The 17,569-nt window shown below is 44.4% G+C and overlaps 1 protein-coding gene across 1 annotated transcript in view; it reads left to right on the forward strand.

Moving 5' to 3' along the window:
* Positions 1–15,428: 15,428 nt before the first annotated feature.
* PLRG1 (pleiotropic regulator 1) overlaps positions 15,429–17,569 on the forward strand; it is a 128,749-nt gene continuing 126,608 nt past the window's right edge. The window contains exon 1 of the mRNA XM_063920516.1: positions 15,429–15,574. Coding sequence (XP_063776586.1) covers positions 15,545–15,574 — 30 coding nt within the window. The 5' untranslated portion in view covers positions 15,429–15,544. The remainder of the gene's footprint in view (positions 15,575–17,569) is intronic.

Here is a 17,569-nt window from a genome sequence, read left to right on the forward strand (position 1 = left end):
TGACATGTAACTGAAACTGCATATAACTGTATGTAATAGTATGTTCTAACTGTTTACTGTGTGAGTTGTATTCATGTAACTATAGGTATACTGTACTTTGTAATATATATTGAATCCATACCCTTTTAACAACAAATATATACATCAATGAGCTTTGGAACTCAGATAATGTGTGGGTGTATTGTTTTCTCTTATGGGATGCAGTGTTGTGCGATGTACAGCACACATTTATGGGATTTGGTAATAAGATGTGCAGGCATTTACAATATATATTAGAGCGGGCATTTTAAATATTTGTGAGAAATCAATTTGGCATTCTTAGATGAGGGCTCTTACGGGATATCAGAGTCTTAATGATGCACTGTACACTACAAATATGTCTGTAATTGACCGGCTCCAATGGACGCATTGAGAAGCTGATGAAAATAACATTCACGTTAACGTATTTTTGTGTTATCAGTAAGCCAATGATGTGAAATTCAAGGGACAATGCGTTTCTGATAATATTTAAGATGCTAAAATGTATTTTTATTGTTGCAAAACAAGGTTCAAATAAGTCATATTGTGTTTGATTCAGATTGGATTGCTTATCTGTTAAGTAGGGTTAAAAGTACATTTAAAAGTTGCTGCATAGCCTTGATATAGTTTTTATTTTTTAACTCAGGCCTAAAATAACTTCTGGTGCTTGTATGAAGTGTGATTTCTTTGTGACAAAGGAAACCGCATGGTCTGTCCTCCATTTTGGACTAACCACATGGCCTGTCCACCATTTTGTGTAACCCTCATGGATTTGGAAGGGGGAGGAGCAGCGGCCATTTTGGGAAGGTCATTTTTCTAAATGGCTGATTTTCAGTCTGCTCAGAATAATCAGCTTTCCTTGGTCACATCAATCACCATTTATGAGTTACCAATGCATTTATTTAACCCATGCCATAGTCAATTACAAATAGTTTCAGCTGGGCCTAGTGAAAGTTAATAGTGAGATGAATACTTAGTGTAAGAACTACACACAGATATAAAAAAAAGTGTTTTTTTTTTTCCTTTTACCTCTAGGATTCAGTTAACTCTACTTGCTAGTTTAGGATAGACATTGAAATGTTAATTAACCTGTCCCACTACCCTCTTTAACAGGCATATGAACCTTTGTTGATATGCAAATTAAAGACTTTAAAGGAAATGTATTCATTCAGTAGGTGTGTACTGTGTGGGGGTTCTATGAGAGTCAAGTGATATATATTATGTAAATATATATTATATATAATATTATTATAATTATGTGTATATTTCTATCAGTGTATGTTCTGCAAGATAGCTATCCAATCTGAATCATATTATTTAAATTATTGATCATTGCTAGATTCATTTAAACCTATGTGAAACCGGAGATATTTTTGTTGCTATATAGTTAAAACTAAAATAAATAATTTAAGGAAGTAAGCGCAAAGCACAAACACTAGTTGTAAAGGTTTATACGGAACAAGTGTGTGTTGTGTTTAGTGGGCAATAGTAGTTTTTATTGCTCACATTTATAGAAGCTGTGTGATTTGTTTTATTGTCTCGGACAACGTAAAGGACTGCGCACGCAGCGTATGGGACACGCACGGTCGCATGTTTACGCAAAGGTCTAGGTGGTCTAAGCTAGGTGGTCTAGGTGGACACACTGGGTTAGTAGAGGCCCGGCGGCGTAGGGTTCGCAACCCTGCGTTATTAACTAGGTGGTCTTGGTGGACTGAGTGGTATCCCATACAACTCTTAGTGGTCTAGGTGGTCTAAGCTAGGTGGTCTACAGCAATCGTAGGGCATATAGATAACTAGTATCTATAGGCTATGCTATTGCATCACATGTCCGTTTGTTCTGCACAGCGCAACGTGATATTATTGTGTCATATGCGCTGTGGAAGAGCATACGCAGACGTGATTGTATAGACAAAGGGTTTTTTCTTTGATAACTTCGGGAAATCTCCCTGGTGAGCTTCACTGGAAAGGGTGAAAGATAGTTATCTAATTTCTCTGTTTTTCACCCTACAAACAATTCCAGTTGAAAGATACCGAAAAGGAAATTTTCACTGCCTCTCTCAGGAAAATATTCCAAACAGAACTCCCACCGAAAGAAATTACGGTGTAAGGTCTGATAGGAGCCCTAAGTTGGGTACATTGCGATCCGCTATCAACAGTGTATCGTTGTATTGGCCAGCATGGGCGAGAGCGAGTGGAAGGCGCTCAGGTATACTTCCACCGTCTACTTATATTGAGTATTTTAAATATTTGTGAGAAATCAATTTGGCATTCTTAACTATAGGCCACCTGGTATCAACGTATCTGATGAGGAATTGTTACTAAAGCAAATTGAAAGAGCAGCAGGAGTAGGAGACATACTGTAGTAGTGATGGGAGATTTTAACTATCCAGAGATAAACTGGAAAAACGATTCATGTGATACTGCTAGGGGCAATATGTTTTTAAACACACTTAATGATAACTACTTAGTTCAACTAATTGAGGAACCAACTAGGTACAATGCAATCTTAGACCTGGTATTAACAAACAATGGTGATTTGGTATCAGGTATTATAGTAGGGGAACCCATAGGAAACAGCGACCACAATATGGTCACATTCAATATCAGTTTTCATAAACAGCCCTATACTGGCTCAACTAGGACTCTAAACTTTAGCAAAGCGAATTTTGAAAAGATGAGGGTATTTTTCAGGGATATTGAATGGGAAGGTTTGTTTTTATGAAAAAATACTACGGAGAAATGGGAGGTACTAAAATTCCTGCTAGCTAAAAATACACTCAAATTTATTCCTACGAGCAGCAAAAAAAGGAATAAAAATCATAAACCGACGTGGCTTAACAAAAAGATAAAGGAACTTATGGACAAGAAAAGGAGAGCATTTAAAAAATACAAATCTGACGGGGAAGCAGAGTCATTTCAGCACTATAAGGAATGTAACAAAATAAGCAAAAAGGAAATAAGAGCGGCTAAAGTAGAAACTGAAAAACTAGTAGTAAAGGAAAGCAAAGCGAATCCCCAAAAATTATTTAAATACATTAATAGCAAGAGATTAAAGAAGGAGAGTATAGGCCCTTTAAAAGACAAGTTGTGAGTCTAAAGCAAAAATGATAATGACATAGCGGACACACTAAATTAGTTTTTTTCAACAGTATTTACTAGAGAGGACCCAATTCAGGGACTAACAAATAATCTCAATAATGAGAATATCCCACTGATAGGTACTTATTTATGCGAGGAAGTAGTCTGTGACCGATTAAAACATTTAAAGATGAATAACTCACCAGGTCCCGATGGTATTCACCCAAGGGTTCTAATGGAGCTTCACTCCGAACTTGCAAAACCGCTATTTTTGATCTTTAAGTATTCAGTAATATCAGGTATGGTTCCCAAAGACTGGCGTATAGCGGAAGTAGTGCCTATATTCAAAAAGGGAAGTAAAGCTGAACCAGGTAATTATAGACCAGTTAGTCTTACATCTATAGTGGGGAAAGTATTGGAAGGTATTCTAAGAGATAGTATTCAGAAGTTCCTTGAAGTCAATAAGGTCATTAAAAGGAATCAACATGGGTTTATGAAGAACAGATCCTGTCAAACCAATTTACTTGGCTTTTATGAAACAGTAAGCGCAAACCTAGATCAGGGTAAAGAGGTGGATGTAATCTTTTTAGATTTTGCCAAAGCATTCGACACTGTACCACACATGAGACTTATCTACAAGCTACAAGAATCAGGGCTAGGAAGCATAATATGCACTTGGGTCAAAAAATGGTTAGATAATAGGGAGCAGCGCGTTGTGGTTAATGGATCTTTTTCAACTTGGACTGAAGTGCTAAGTGGTGTGCCGCAAGGCTCAGTATTAGGACCGCTATTGTTCAATATTTTCATTAACGACCTAACAGAAGGTCTAGAGAGCATGGTGTCAATTTTTGCAGATGATACCAAATTGTGTAAAGTTACAAATGCGGAGGGGGATGCTGAGTCGCTTCAGAATGACTTAGTTAAATTAGAAGCTTGGGCAGCGAAATGGAGAATGCGCTTCAATACAGACAAGTGTAAGGTAATGCACTGTGGTAACAAGAACAAAAATAACACCTACCTACTAAATGGGGTAAAATTAGGGGATTCTGTACTGGAAAAGGACTTAGGTGTCCTCATAGATAGCAAACTAAGCAGTAGTACCCAAAGTAGGGCTGCAGCAAAGAAGGCTAATAAGATATTAGCATGCATAAAACGGGGAATTGATGCTAGGGACGAGAGTATTATACTCCCGTTATATAAATCACTTGTGAGGCCACACCTTGAATACTGTGTACAATTCTGGGCACCTTACTACAAAAAGGATATCCTGGAGCTAGAAAAGGTTCAAAGGCGGGCGACCAAACTAATTAAGGGTATGGAGACGCTGGAATACGAGGAAAGGCTTGCAAGACTAGGCATGTTTACACTGGAAAAGAGGAGATTAAGAGGGGACATGATCAACATTTACAAATATATAAGGGGACATTATACAGATCTTGCGCAGGACCTGTTTTTGGTTAGATCAACACATAGAACTCGTGGACACTCGCTCAGGTTAGAGGAGAGGAGATTCCGCACAATACGGCGTAAAGGCTTTTTTACGGTAAGGACGATACGTGTTTGGAATTCCCTGCCTGAGGGAGTTGTAATGGCTGACTCAGTCAACACCTTTAAGTATGGGTTAGATAAATTCCTAATGGATAAGGATATCCAGGGTTACGGGGCATAGTCACGCACTATGGTATTTATAAAAAAGAGGGGTAAAACGTAACGGCAGTCATCAACTTCAGTCAAAATTTTCTACAAAATAATCATGCATAGGAGACCACAAATAGGTTGAACTCGATGGACAATTGTCTTTTTTCAACCTTAGATAATATGTTACTATATATGTCATAGATTACCCATCAGAAGCATCTGCATCAGTGTCTGAGGGGTCAGTATATGCGCAATCTTCATCAGAAGAAGTATCTGAAACATGTGTGGATTGTGAGGAAGTAATAGCCCGCTTAGAAGAACCCTTGGTCTTAGGCGGGCGAGGGTTAGGATTTTGCTTAGCCAAAGACTGATTTAATTGCTGTAACTGAGAGGACAGAGTATCTGCCCATGGCGGATTAACTGCAGGGACAATATGTGGCTGTAATGGCACAGGAGGTCCCATAGGGGGCGCAAGTCTAGTTACTAGCATAGTCAGTAAATTAGAAAATGTAGCCCACGGCGGGTCATGATTCGCCCCCGTTGCTGTAGACTGACTGAGGGGTATAAAACCCCCAGTACCTGAACCCTCAGCTGCAATATTCTCCTCAGAGACATCCGTGACAGCAGCACTGCATGTTGCAGGATCAGCCATATCACCCTGTTTAGCTGACATTATATGAAAGCGTAACCGAAGGGCAAAATAGTACAATATAAGCAGACAAAGTACCTGGCAGAAATCCCCCTGTATAGTGTGACTGCAAGCAGAGCACACAAGGAGGATTTAAGAGGTATATGGTGACTGTAATACACAGAGAAAAATACCACAAGAGTACAAGTTGAGTCTCCCTTATACAAAATGCTTGGGACCAGAAGTATTTTGGATATTGGATTTTTCCGTATTTTGGAATAATTGCATACCATAATGAGATATCATGGCGATGGGTCCAAAGGCTAAGCACAGAATGCATTTATTTCATATACACCTTATACACACAGCCTGAAGACAATTTTAGCCAATATTTTTAATAACTTTGTGCATTAGACAGTGTGTGTACATTCACACAATTCATTTGTTTCATATACACCTTATACACACAGCCTGAAGGTCATTTAATACAATATTTTTTATAACTTTGTGTATTAAACAAAGTTTGTGTACATTGGGGGTCATTCCGAGTTGATCGCTAGCTGCCGTTGTTCACAGTGCAGCGATCAGGCAAAAATCGGGACTTCTGCGCATGCGTATGGTGCGCACTATGCAAAGTACTTTCACAAAAGCCGATGCAGTTTCACACAAGGTCTAGCGACGCTTTTTAGTCGCACTGCTGATCGGTGAGTGATTGACAGGAATGGGGCGTTTCTGGGAGGTAACTGACCGTTTTCCGGGACTGTGCTGAAAAACGCAGGCGTGTCAGATAAAAACGCAGGCGTGCCTGGGGAAACGGGGGAGTGGCTGGCCGAACGCAGGGCGTGTTTGTGACGTCAAAACAGGAACTAAACAGACTGAAGTGATCGCAAGGTAGGAGTGGGTCTGCAGCTACTCAGAAAGTGCATTTTTTGCCACCGTCCTGCGATCATTTCGGTCGCACTTCTGCTAAGCTAAGATACACTCCCAGAGGGAGGCGGCTTAGCGTTTGCACTGCTGCTAAAAGCAGCTAGCGAGCGATCAACTCGGAATGAGAGCCATTGAGCCATCAGAAAACAAAGGTTTCACTATCTCACTCTCACTCAAAAAATTCTGTATTTCGGAATATTTGGGTATGGGATCCTAACCCTGTATATCCTGTGAAACACTATATTATATGAGAACCCTGATGCAATTAGCCCCCTTCAGGGTACAGAATATAGGGATAGCAGTATATGTGAGATACACGGAATGGAAATCACACAGCAGCTACTGGCACACACACAGTCACATGTACAATGCAGAAATTATCACAAACAACAATAAAACTGCACTGGTCTAGCAATACTAAGTAACTGCACTACAAAGTAATGCTATATATGTATATAGATATAACAATGCACAGTAAAGACTGGATGTATATCCCAGGGTACTTGTACTAAATAGCCCTGAATGTATGCACTTGTTCTTAACTAACACTGTCTAAAGATATGTAGAATACTTAAGTGTCCTGTAAATGCTCAGCACTGATGATGCAGGTGGCTTTACAGAGGAGACATTGCCCAGCAGTCCCAAAGACAGCTCAGCATGTGTGTAATGGGGTAACAAATGCTGACAGGTTGTGAGGGAGATGCAGCTCCAGGGCGGGAACATTAGCAGTAAAAGGCGCCTGGGGCTGGGGGAGGGGCTACAGGTCAGAGCCTTATCCTCATGCTGGACTTCACCATGGGTACTGCGGGCCTCAGCAAAACGGATTATGAGGTAATCCGATCTGTGCCCATGCCCTGGTGGTCTAGTGGGGTCCCTGTATGGCCACAGTGTCCACGCCACCGCGTGCTTTCTGTCTCCTAATGACCGCGCTGAATCGTGATTTGCAGCAGGTCCCATCTGGGGGACCCTCTTACCTCCTCCCTTGATGTGGCCACGGAATCGTCAGGGCGTCCACCGCCACCGCCTGTGGGTCTTTCGACCTGGAACAATACCGCTTCAGCTTCTTGTTGAGACGAGAGGCCATCATGTCGCATTGTGGATATCCCCATCGACTTGTCAAGCACCTGAACACTTCCAGGTGAAGGCCCCACTCCCCCGGGTGTACGTCGTGTCTGCTGCGGAAGTCTGCTTCCCAGTTGTCTACTCCCGGAATGACAACGCCACAGCTGACAACGCCACAGCGTTTCTCTCTGCCCAGAGGAGAAGTCTTGTTACCTCTGACATTGCTGCTCTGCTTTTCGGTCTGCCCTGTCGGTTTATGTACGTTACTGCCGTCACATTGTCCAACTGGACCTGAATGACCCGATCTTGAAGATGTGAGGCCTGCAGAAAGGCATTGTATATGGCACTGAGTTCCAGAATGTTGATTGGAAGGATGACTTCCTGACTGGACCATCTTCCTTGAAACTGCACTCCCTGAGTGACTGCTCCCCAACCTCTGAGGCTTGTGTCTGTGGTTAAGAGAATCCAATTCTGAATTCCGAACCTCCGACCCTCGACGAGGTGAGAAGTCTGTAGCCACAACAGAAGGGAGATCCTGGCTTTTGGCGACAGACAGATCCTCTGGTGCATGTGAAGATGCAATCCGGACCATTTGTCCAACAGATCGAGCTGGAAGGGTCTTGCGTGAAACCTGCAATATTGAAGAGCATCGTAAGAGGCCATTTTCCCCAGAAGTCGAAAGCACAGAGGCACCGATAATCGGGTTGGCTTCAGGACATCCCGAACCATCGACTGGATCACTAATGCCTTTTCCAATGGAACGAACACCTACTGCGACTCCGTATCCAGTATCATTCCCAGGAATGGGAGCCTCCATGTTGGCTCTAGGTGAGATTTCGGAAGGTTCAGAATCCACCCATGATCCTGGAGAAGTTTGGTTGAGAGAGCAATGCTGTCCAGCAACCTTTCCCTGGACGGTGCTTTTATCAGGAGATTGTCCAGGTACGGAATTATGTTCACTCTCTGTTTGCGGAGTAGAAACATAATCTCTGCCATCACCTTGGTGAACACCCTCGGTGCCGTGGAGAGACCAAATGGCAGGGCCTGGAACTGGTAGTGACAGTCCTGCAGTGCAAACCGTAGGTAAGCCTGATGAGGCGGCCAGATCGGAATGTGACGGTATGCATCCTTGATATCCAGAGACACTAGGAATTCCCCCTCCTCCAGACCTGAGATCACCGCTCTCAGAGACTCCATCTTGAATTTGAACACTCGTAAGTACGGGTTCAATGACTTGTGGTCTTACCGAACCGTCCGGTTTCGGTACTACAAACAATTTGGATTCGTACTCCTTGTGTAGCTGATGAGGTGGAACTGGAACAATGACGTGAGTCTGTATCAGTTTTTGGATGGCATGTTGTAAAGTTATACTTGCCTTTTGTGAAACTGGCAAGCCTGATTTGAAGAATTTGTGAGGTGGGAGCTCTTGGAACTCCAGTCTGTAGCCCTGGTAAACAAGATTTATGACCCAGGGATCCTGGGTTAGGGGAGCTTTTGAATACATGCAGTGAGTGATCTCTGAATACATGTTGTGTGCTTGCGCACGGCATGCACTCAGTGATGGGAGGTGAGCCGGGGGCTGCCCAGCTGCTCGTGGAGCGCTGGGCATGCCCCCAAAATGAAGAGAAACGGTTCAGTGCCGCGAGGCCATGCTCACCCAGCTAAAGCCACGCCCCTACCAACCGATGCCATGCCCCCTTTTTGGGGCGCCACGGAGCTTTGACACGCAAGGATACCGATTTGAAACACTGAAAGTTTAGGAGGTATGCGAGGAGTCTTGAATTGGAACTTCTAAATGTTGGGAGGTATAGTTTATCCATACCTCTCGCAGGACAGTTCCTTTTATGGGAGTCTGTTGAAGGGTTAAACATGCTATATGAATTGTTATGTGTTTGAATAGACACGTACGCACTCTCTACAAGATGCCTTTGTCTGTTCATATAATATAAGGCTTGTGTGTGTCTTATCTTCAAGGACAATTACATACCAGATCAAAACTGTTACTTCTGTGTGTTACTAAAATATCCTGCATGTAATGTCGTATGCTACTTCTTTTTATCCAATCATATGCTTGCACATATTGTATACACCCATATGCATTGTCTTTTATACTTTTGTTAACCTCATAATAAAACAGTGTGAATTTTTACTGCTTGTGTTGTGCATGTACCTTGTGGCTAAAAGTTCATACTCCAGACGTCTAAGAGGCCATCACATCGAGGGTTAAAGAATAAAGGGCAAATCCTTTCAGCTGGGGGCTATGTCCGGAATTCAGTGATCGTCCCTGAATGGTAAGGATAGAGAATTTATTGTCTGTCTTTGCCATACAGGATTGCGGTCATACACTGAAGCTGAATCCGTGTCAGTGTTCCGGGAACACGTGACAAGGTAATATTTAAGTCCGGGACTTAATATTACGAAGTTTTATGTAAAAGCATAAAACAGGTATCAGGGATACCATAGAATCTTTAATGTCTGGGACTTAAAGATACGTCTGAGAAAGGACCCGGGGTCCAAGCGCAATTCTCCAAAGACGTCAGTATCTGGGATACTTAAAAAACATAGACCTGGGGTCTATACGTAACGTAGATTATACCCCGATTTGATCGTCTATATATATTCGTGTATGTTTGTAGTGAGATAAGTTCTTATATTTGGTCCAGACGGCTGGTAAGTTTTCGTCTGCCAGATATCTTTACTCAAACACTTTTCTTGCTTCCTGTTTAAAACGCTGTATTTTTCTGACATCTTGTACGAATGTAAGTATCGTACGCGTCAAAAGATTTCATGTTCTCACTATACAGATAATATTGTGATATTGTCAATGACTAATTAACTGGTTAGCTGATGCACGTATAGTAGAGTTGTAAATTTTAGATATTTTCCTTTAAAGTTGTACTGTTGAATTATATTACTGTCTGACAATGGGCTCTAGTCAGAGTAAAAAACTACATATCCCCCGCCCCTCCCTGGTGAGACATGCAAGATGTATGTCGCCCGCAACTCTACCTCAGAGTATTACTTAGTTAACCCATGGGTGGATAATTTAGCGGGATGGATAGAGAAAGCAGGACAGGACCCATTCCTACGGGAAGGCAGTAATTACCCTTTCTATATGGAGATTTAAGAAAAAATGTCAGTTTAGCACAGAAGCGAAACTGCAGAGAACTGTAAATCTTTTAAAACCCTCTCCCTCCCCCTTTGCATTCCAATGTATCCTGCGCTCAGAGACACAAATCTCTTGGCAGCAGTAACCCTTTCACACCAAATGGGATTGCCTCCAGCTCCACTGCTGGAGGGTGCGTCCACTAGCTCTGTCCCTAACGCACCAATAACCCAGAGTTTAGATAATAGTAAAACACTGTCCCAAGCCCACTATTACCCTCGATGGCTGTATATCTTATTTGCGCAAAGCTTGCAAAGGACGCAGCTATACACATATGAAGGAAGGCTTTTTTGCCTGTGCTTTTTTTTTTTTTTTTTTTTGCCTGTCGCTGTGGCTTGTAAACAGAAACCTTCATAGTCTGTTACTGCGTTTTGGAAAAGGTTTAAGGACTGCTGGACAGATGACGCTGGCTTACCTTTGCTTAACTCAGAAAGCTTACTCATTTCCCCACCCACTCATGCCTATCAGAACTCCAGACGCTTTGACAGACAGAACCAACCCCGCAGTCAGGGAAGATTCCAAAGACCCCGCGCACTGACGGGGCCCGGAGGAGGGTATCCCAGCCTTTATTCAACTCTCCCGTCATAGTAAAGATTCACCTCTGCTGCCACTTATTATAAATGGAAGTAAAATTCCCTTTTTAGTGGACAGCGGTGCAACAACCAGTGTTTTGTGTTCTGACCTATGCAGTATCCCCTCTCACCAGAAAAGATAGAAGGTCTCCGCCCCATGATACAGCAATTCTTACAACAGGGTATTCTCAGACATATTATATCACCATACTGTACTCCTGTGAACCCTGTTGCCAAAGCTGATGGCAGTATAAGATTTGTACAGAATCTCAGAGCAATCAATCAGCTAATTGTCCCAATTGCACCAATTGTTCCAGATGTAAACTCACTCATTTCTGCAATCCCTGCAGATGCTGCGTTCTTCTCTGTATTTGATTTGAAGAATGCCTTTTTTCAGCATACCTGTAGATTCACAGACACAATTACTTTTTGCCTTTTCTTTTGAGGGTAAACAACTTACCTGGTGCAGATTATTGACGCACCTGTTGTCTCCAGGCCACATTGGGGCCCTGGCAACCTCACCATGGTTCAGTCCTGCTACAGTATGCAGATGATCTGCTGCTCTGTAGTAAAACTGAGGAGGCCTGCCGAGAGGATGGTGTTTCATTACTAAACTGGCTTTGTGAATGTGGACACAAGGTGTCCAAAATAAAAATGCAATGGTGTAAAAAGCATGTTGATTACTTAGGTTTTGTGCTCACTCAGGGAGAGAGGAAAGTCAGTCCACAACGCATACAGTCTGTATTGGGCCTGGTCACCCCAACTACCCAGAAGGAACTATTGTCCTTCCTGGGTATGGTAAATTACTGCAGACAGTGGATATCTGATTGCTCTTATTATGATAACATTTTGAGACAAGCCACACTGAAGGACAAACCTAAAACTGTACAATGGTCACAAGAAATGTTAACTGCATATGAAAGTTTAAAATGTATGTTGATGAAAAGTCCGGCACTTGGCCTCCCCAATTATGTACTACCTTTCCATCTATATGCAAGGGACAATTGTAAAACCATGGCGGGGGTGCTCACACAGTTTCATGGAGGGAAGTTGCGCCCCGTGGCATTTTTTTTCCAAAGTCATGCCAGTGTCTGTGCAAGGTATGCCTGCCTGCCTCAGGGCTTTGGCAGCCTGTGCAATGGTTGCAGAAATGGCCACTACCCTCACTTTGGGCCACATCACAGTACTCCACACCACACATGATGTCCTGGCAATACTTAAAAGCTTGCACACACAGCACATGTCAGCACAACGCCTTAGTGGATATGAAGTACTCCTTTTGAGTAACCCTACCCTTACCATCAAGTACACTGCTAGTTCTTCTGGCCCTGCACCCATTCTCAATGCCCTTTTAGGCTTGAAAGGTCCTGAGGATGAACCACCCGACCTACATGACTGTGCTACTTCCATTGAAGCTGAAACTTCTCCCAGACTTGACATGTCTCCCGTTCCCATACCAGGCGCAGACATAGTTTTTGTTGACGGCTCCTGTAGTAGGCCCAATGACAATACATACCAGGCTGGCTATGCCATTGTCACCCTCCCTGACACTGTGTTGGAAACCCTACCAATACCTTATCAGTCCGCGCAAGCTGCAGAACTCATTGCACTCACTAGAGCATGTCCCTCCCTTGACAACGTCCATCTGCTCACTCAACTTCAAGCTGCTGCGACTAATGCTGATCTCTCCGACTGGACTTACCCAATTCTGCAGAAAAATCCTAAATCAGGATTAATCTGCAAAGAGGGGAAACCCTGTATACCCCAGTCCAGTGCCCCTTTGCTCGTTGCCCAGTGCCGTGGTGTTGGTCACCGTGGTGAAGCCACAACACTCCTCCTACTAACCAATGATTTTTATGTTACTAATGCCAAATCACTTGTGGACCAGTATGTTAGCAGATGCATCACTTGCCTCAGGAACAACCCTAATAAAGCTAAACACCAGCATCTTGAATACCCCACAGAAAACTCTAGGATACTCACCCTTTGAAATACTAATGGGTAGACCCTTCCCCACACCCTGGGCTAAGAAACCACTAGTAATACAGGAAGGAGATCTAGAACTCATCAGAGAAGAGTATGTCAGGTCCCTGATAACAAAACTGAATGAAATTGAACATGAGGTTGTTTGTAAAAACCCTTTGAATCCACAGGAACCTACACACCCCTTTAAAGTCAGAGACAGAGTCGTGGTGAAGGTGCTCCCCAGGAACAAGAGCCCAGGAGACTTCACCTATGGTCCAGAGACAGAGGTCGTAGCAGTTACCCGAACAGCAGTCCTGACAGAGGAAAGTCCTACCTGGATCCATGCATCCCGAGTAAAAAAAGGTTCCTAGACCAGACCTAGAGAGGGAAGCAAGTGATTCCAGTGAGGTACGAACCGGGGCAGACAGCCCTGACCTCCCACCTAGCGAAGAAAGAAGAACAGAAGAAGATGAGGAACCTGTCCCCTATCTTTATCCTGGGGACTATCTCGATAGCCCTACTGGCCCTCATTCACCTCACAATATGTGAAGTCGACATCACACAAACAGATGGGGTCCCCACCTTGTGGTACAATTCCTCCAATACACACGTAGCCACATACATCCTTGATTATTTTATGTTCCCCAAAATTGCTGATGACAAATATTATATACAACAAAGGAGGAAATCAGGAATGTCTGAGACAGTATATATTTGTGTTACTGACGAATGGTACTATAGTGCAAGACAAATGTTTTATTTGTGGGACATGTATAAAAACCCAAAATACCAGCCTAAAATTGCTCCCCAAAACAAACCTTTAAAGCCCCATATTGCCACTTCTAAAGATATGGTGGCTATTACTAACCCTACCTTTGAAGACACCCTAGCTATTGAAACTGGTTTCTCTGACATTAATTTTTGGTTGGAATGGATGAAGTATAGTGCTAACAAACACAATAAAAGCAACTGTTATGTCTGTGGCAAATCTAGGCCCCACCTAGGTACAGTGCCCCTTAATATACCCCTAGAACAGGAAAATTGTTTTTTCAGCCTTTTTAATGACACCAAAACAAATGACAGTCAGTGCGAAATGTGGAAAAGGGAATATCCCATATTGTCAAAAAATCCCAACCCAGGAAGCACCATAACCATATATCCTGGAAACTATACCTGTTATACATCTAACACCACCACAGGGAGAAATTTAAAAACCTTCCCACCAGGGTATTGTGCAAATAAGCATATTCATACTTGTAACTTTAATTCTTGTAGGCATTATAGTTTATTGTGTAATTCCCTGTGGAAAGAAACTTACCTCCAAAGGCATTGATAAGGCCCTGATGTATTATGATATAACCACCAGTCCTGTCACCTCCTCTGATAGTAAGGGACCCGACGATTATGTCCAATATCTCAAGAACTGGAGGAACAAGAAAGGAGCCTCACTTAAGAATCATGTCATATAACAATCATGATTCTAAGAGGGGATTGAAGGGTTAAACATGCTATATGAATTGTTATGTGTTTGAATAGACACGTACGCACTCTCTACAAGATGCCTTTGTCTGTTCATATAATATAAGGCTTGTGTGTGTCTTATCTTCAAGGACAATTACATACCAGATCAAAACTGTTACTTCTGTGTGTTACTAAAATATCCTGCATGTAATGTCGTATGCTACTTCTTTTTATCCAATCATATGCTTGCACATATTGTATACACCCATATGCATTGTCTTTTATACTTTTGTTAACCTCATAATAAAACAGTGTGAATTTTTACTGCTTGTGTTGTGCATGTACCTTGTGGCTAAAAGTTCATACTCCAGACGTCTAAGAGGCCATCACATCGAGGGTTAAAGAATAAAGGGCAAATCCTTTCATCTGTCCATCTGTCCCACCCATGGGAGTTTGGGGAAAGAGCACTGTCACCGCTGCCCCATGCAGAGCATCTCGACACCCACCCACAGGTATGTAAGCAGGGGTTTGTTTAGGCTTTGCCCCCTCCATATTGAGGCCCTGCCTCTTTTCGGGCGGGTACATCAGATGTCCTGTTTTAAGTAATCAGAATGTAGGAAGGTATAGTTTATCTCTCTCCACTTTATCACTCTCCAAGGATTAGTATATTTGCTCCTATTTCTAAAACATTTATCATTTTTGTAACTATAAATTCTGAAAAGGGCAAAATTCAAATTTCATAATTAGCGGGTGAATCGATCAGTCCCGCGAAATATCCTTGCACACTGGTCCACTGGGCTCAAGGATACATTACTGTCAGTCAGTCAGCCAGCACATACTGTACGTACATGTATAGCACGGCTCAGCCGCAGGGGTCGCTGTAGGGAACCCTCACAGGGCAGTGACCGTCTATCTCCGCTCTCTCCTCTACTGTCACCACTCTGAGCGGCACATCCGGAACACAGTGTGTGTTGTCGGTACGGACGGCGCTGCTGCCCTTGCTGCACCAGTGTGTGCTCATCAGCCGGGATGTCTCAGCGGGAGTGGGGCGTAGTGGAGGTGAGCGGGGCAGGGACTATGCAAGGGGATTCATAGAAATTATAAAGCTGTGATAATAGCAGCAGTGTGTACAGTGGTAATATGTTCCTGTAACCTGCGTCTCTCTGGCATATCTCACAATTACATCCCTGTACCAGCACTGCTCCCCATCACATCACCTGTATCCTGCCCTACTTCCCCAACACATCATGGGAAAGGTCATCTCCACGAAGAGAAACTGGATGCTACCATCACCTGTGCCTCGTCTCTTGCACTGTATCCCCATCACATCACCTATACTGTCTCCTGCACTGCTCCTCTATCACATCTCCTGTGTTGCGTCTCCCACACTGCTCCCCCATCACATCTCCTGTAACGAGTCTCCTGCACTGTATCCCTCCATCACACCACCTGTACTGCGTCTCCTGTGTTGTATCCCCTCATCACATCATCTATATCGCGTCTCCTGCACCGCTCCCCCATCACATCTCCTGTGTGCCATCACATCACCTGTACTGCACCTCCTGCTCATCCCCCATCGCACCACCTGTACCGCGTCTCCTGCACTACTCCCCCATCACATCTCCTGTGTTGTCTCCCGCACTGCATCCCCCAATCACATCACCTGTACTGCACTGCTCCCCATCACATCACCTGTATCCTGCCCTACTTCCCCAACACATCATGGGAAAGGTCATCTCCACGAAGAGAAACTGGATGCTACCATCACCTGTGCCTCGTCTCTTGCACTGTATCCCCATCACATCACCTATACTGTCTCCTGCACTGCTCCTCTATCACATCTCCTGTGTTGCGTCTCCCACACTGCTCCCCCATCACATCTCCTGTAACGAGTCTCCTGCACTGTATCCCTCCATCACACCACCTGTACTGCGTCTCCTGTGTTGTATCCCCTCATCACATCATCTATATCGCGTCTCCTGCACCGCTCCCCCATCACATCTCCTGTGTGCCATCACATCACCTGTACTGCACCTCCTGCTCATCCCCCATCGCACCACCTGTACCGCGTCTCCTGCACTACTCCCCCATCACATCTCCTGTGTTGTCTCCCGCACTGCATCCCCCAATCACATCACCTGTACTGCACTGCATCACCCTTCACATCACTTGTACTGCACCTCCTGCTCTGCATCCCCCATCACACCACCTGTACCGCGTCTCCTGTATCCTGCCCAGCTCCCCCCATCACATCTCCTGTGTGGCGTCTCCTGCACTGCTCTCCCATCACATCACCTGTACTGTGTCTGCAGCACTGCTCCCCCATCACATCACCTGTATCCTGCCCTGCTCCCACATCACATCACCTGTGCCGCGTCTCCTGCACTACTTCCCTCATCACATCACCTGTACCGAGTCTCCTGCACTGTATCCCTCCCTCACATCTCCTGTGTCACGCCTCATGCTCCGCTCGCCCCAATCACATCTCCTGTGTTGCGTCTCCTGAACCGCTCCCCCATCACATCCCCTGTGCCATGTCTCCTGCACTGCTCCCCCATCACATCACCTGTGTGGCGTCTCCTGCACTGCTCCCCCATCACATCACCTGTACTGCGTCGGCAGCACTGCTCTCCCATCACATCACCTGTGCCGCCTCTCCTGCACTGTATCCCTCCCTCACATCTCCTGTGTCACGCCTCATGCTCCGCTCGCCCCAATCACATCTCCTGTGTTGCGTCTCCTGAACCGCTCCCCCATCACATCCCCTGTGCCATGTCTCCTGCACTGCTCCCCCATCACATCACCTGTGTGGCGTCTCCTGCACTGCTCCCCCATCACATCACCTGTACTGCGTCGGCAGCACTGCTCTCCCATCACATCACCTGTGCCGCCTCTCCTGCACTACTTCCCTCATCACATCACCTGTACCGAGTCTCCTGCACTGCACCCCCCCCCCATCACATCACCTGTACTGCACCTCCTGCACTGTATCCCCATCACATCAGCTGTACAGCACCTCTTACACTGCATCCCTCATGACATCACCTTGCTGCA

This window comes from Pseudophryne corroboree, chromosome 1 (assembly GCF_028390025.1).
Source record: "Pseudophryne corroboree isolate aPseCor3 chromosome 1, aPseCor3.hap2, whole genome shotgun sequence".
Taxonomy (NCBI): domain Eukaryota; kingdom Metazoa; phylum Chordata; class Amphibia; order Anura; family Myobatrachidae; genus Pseudophryne; species Pseudophryne corroboree.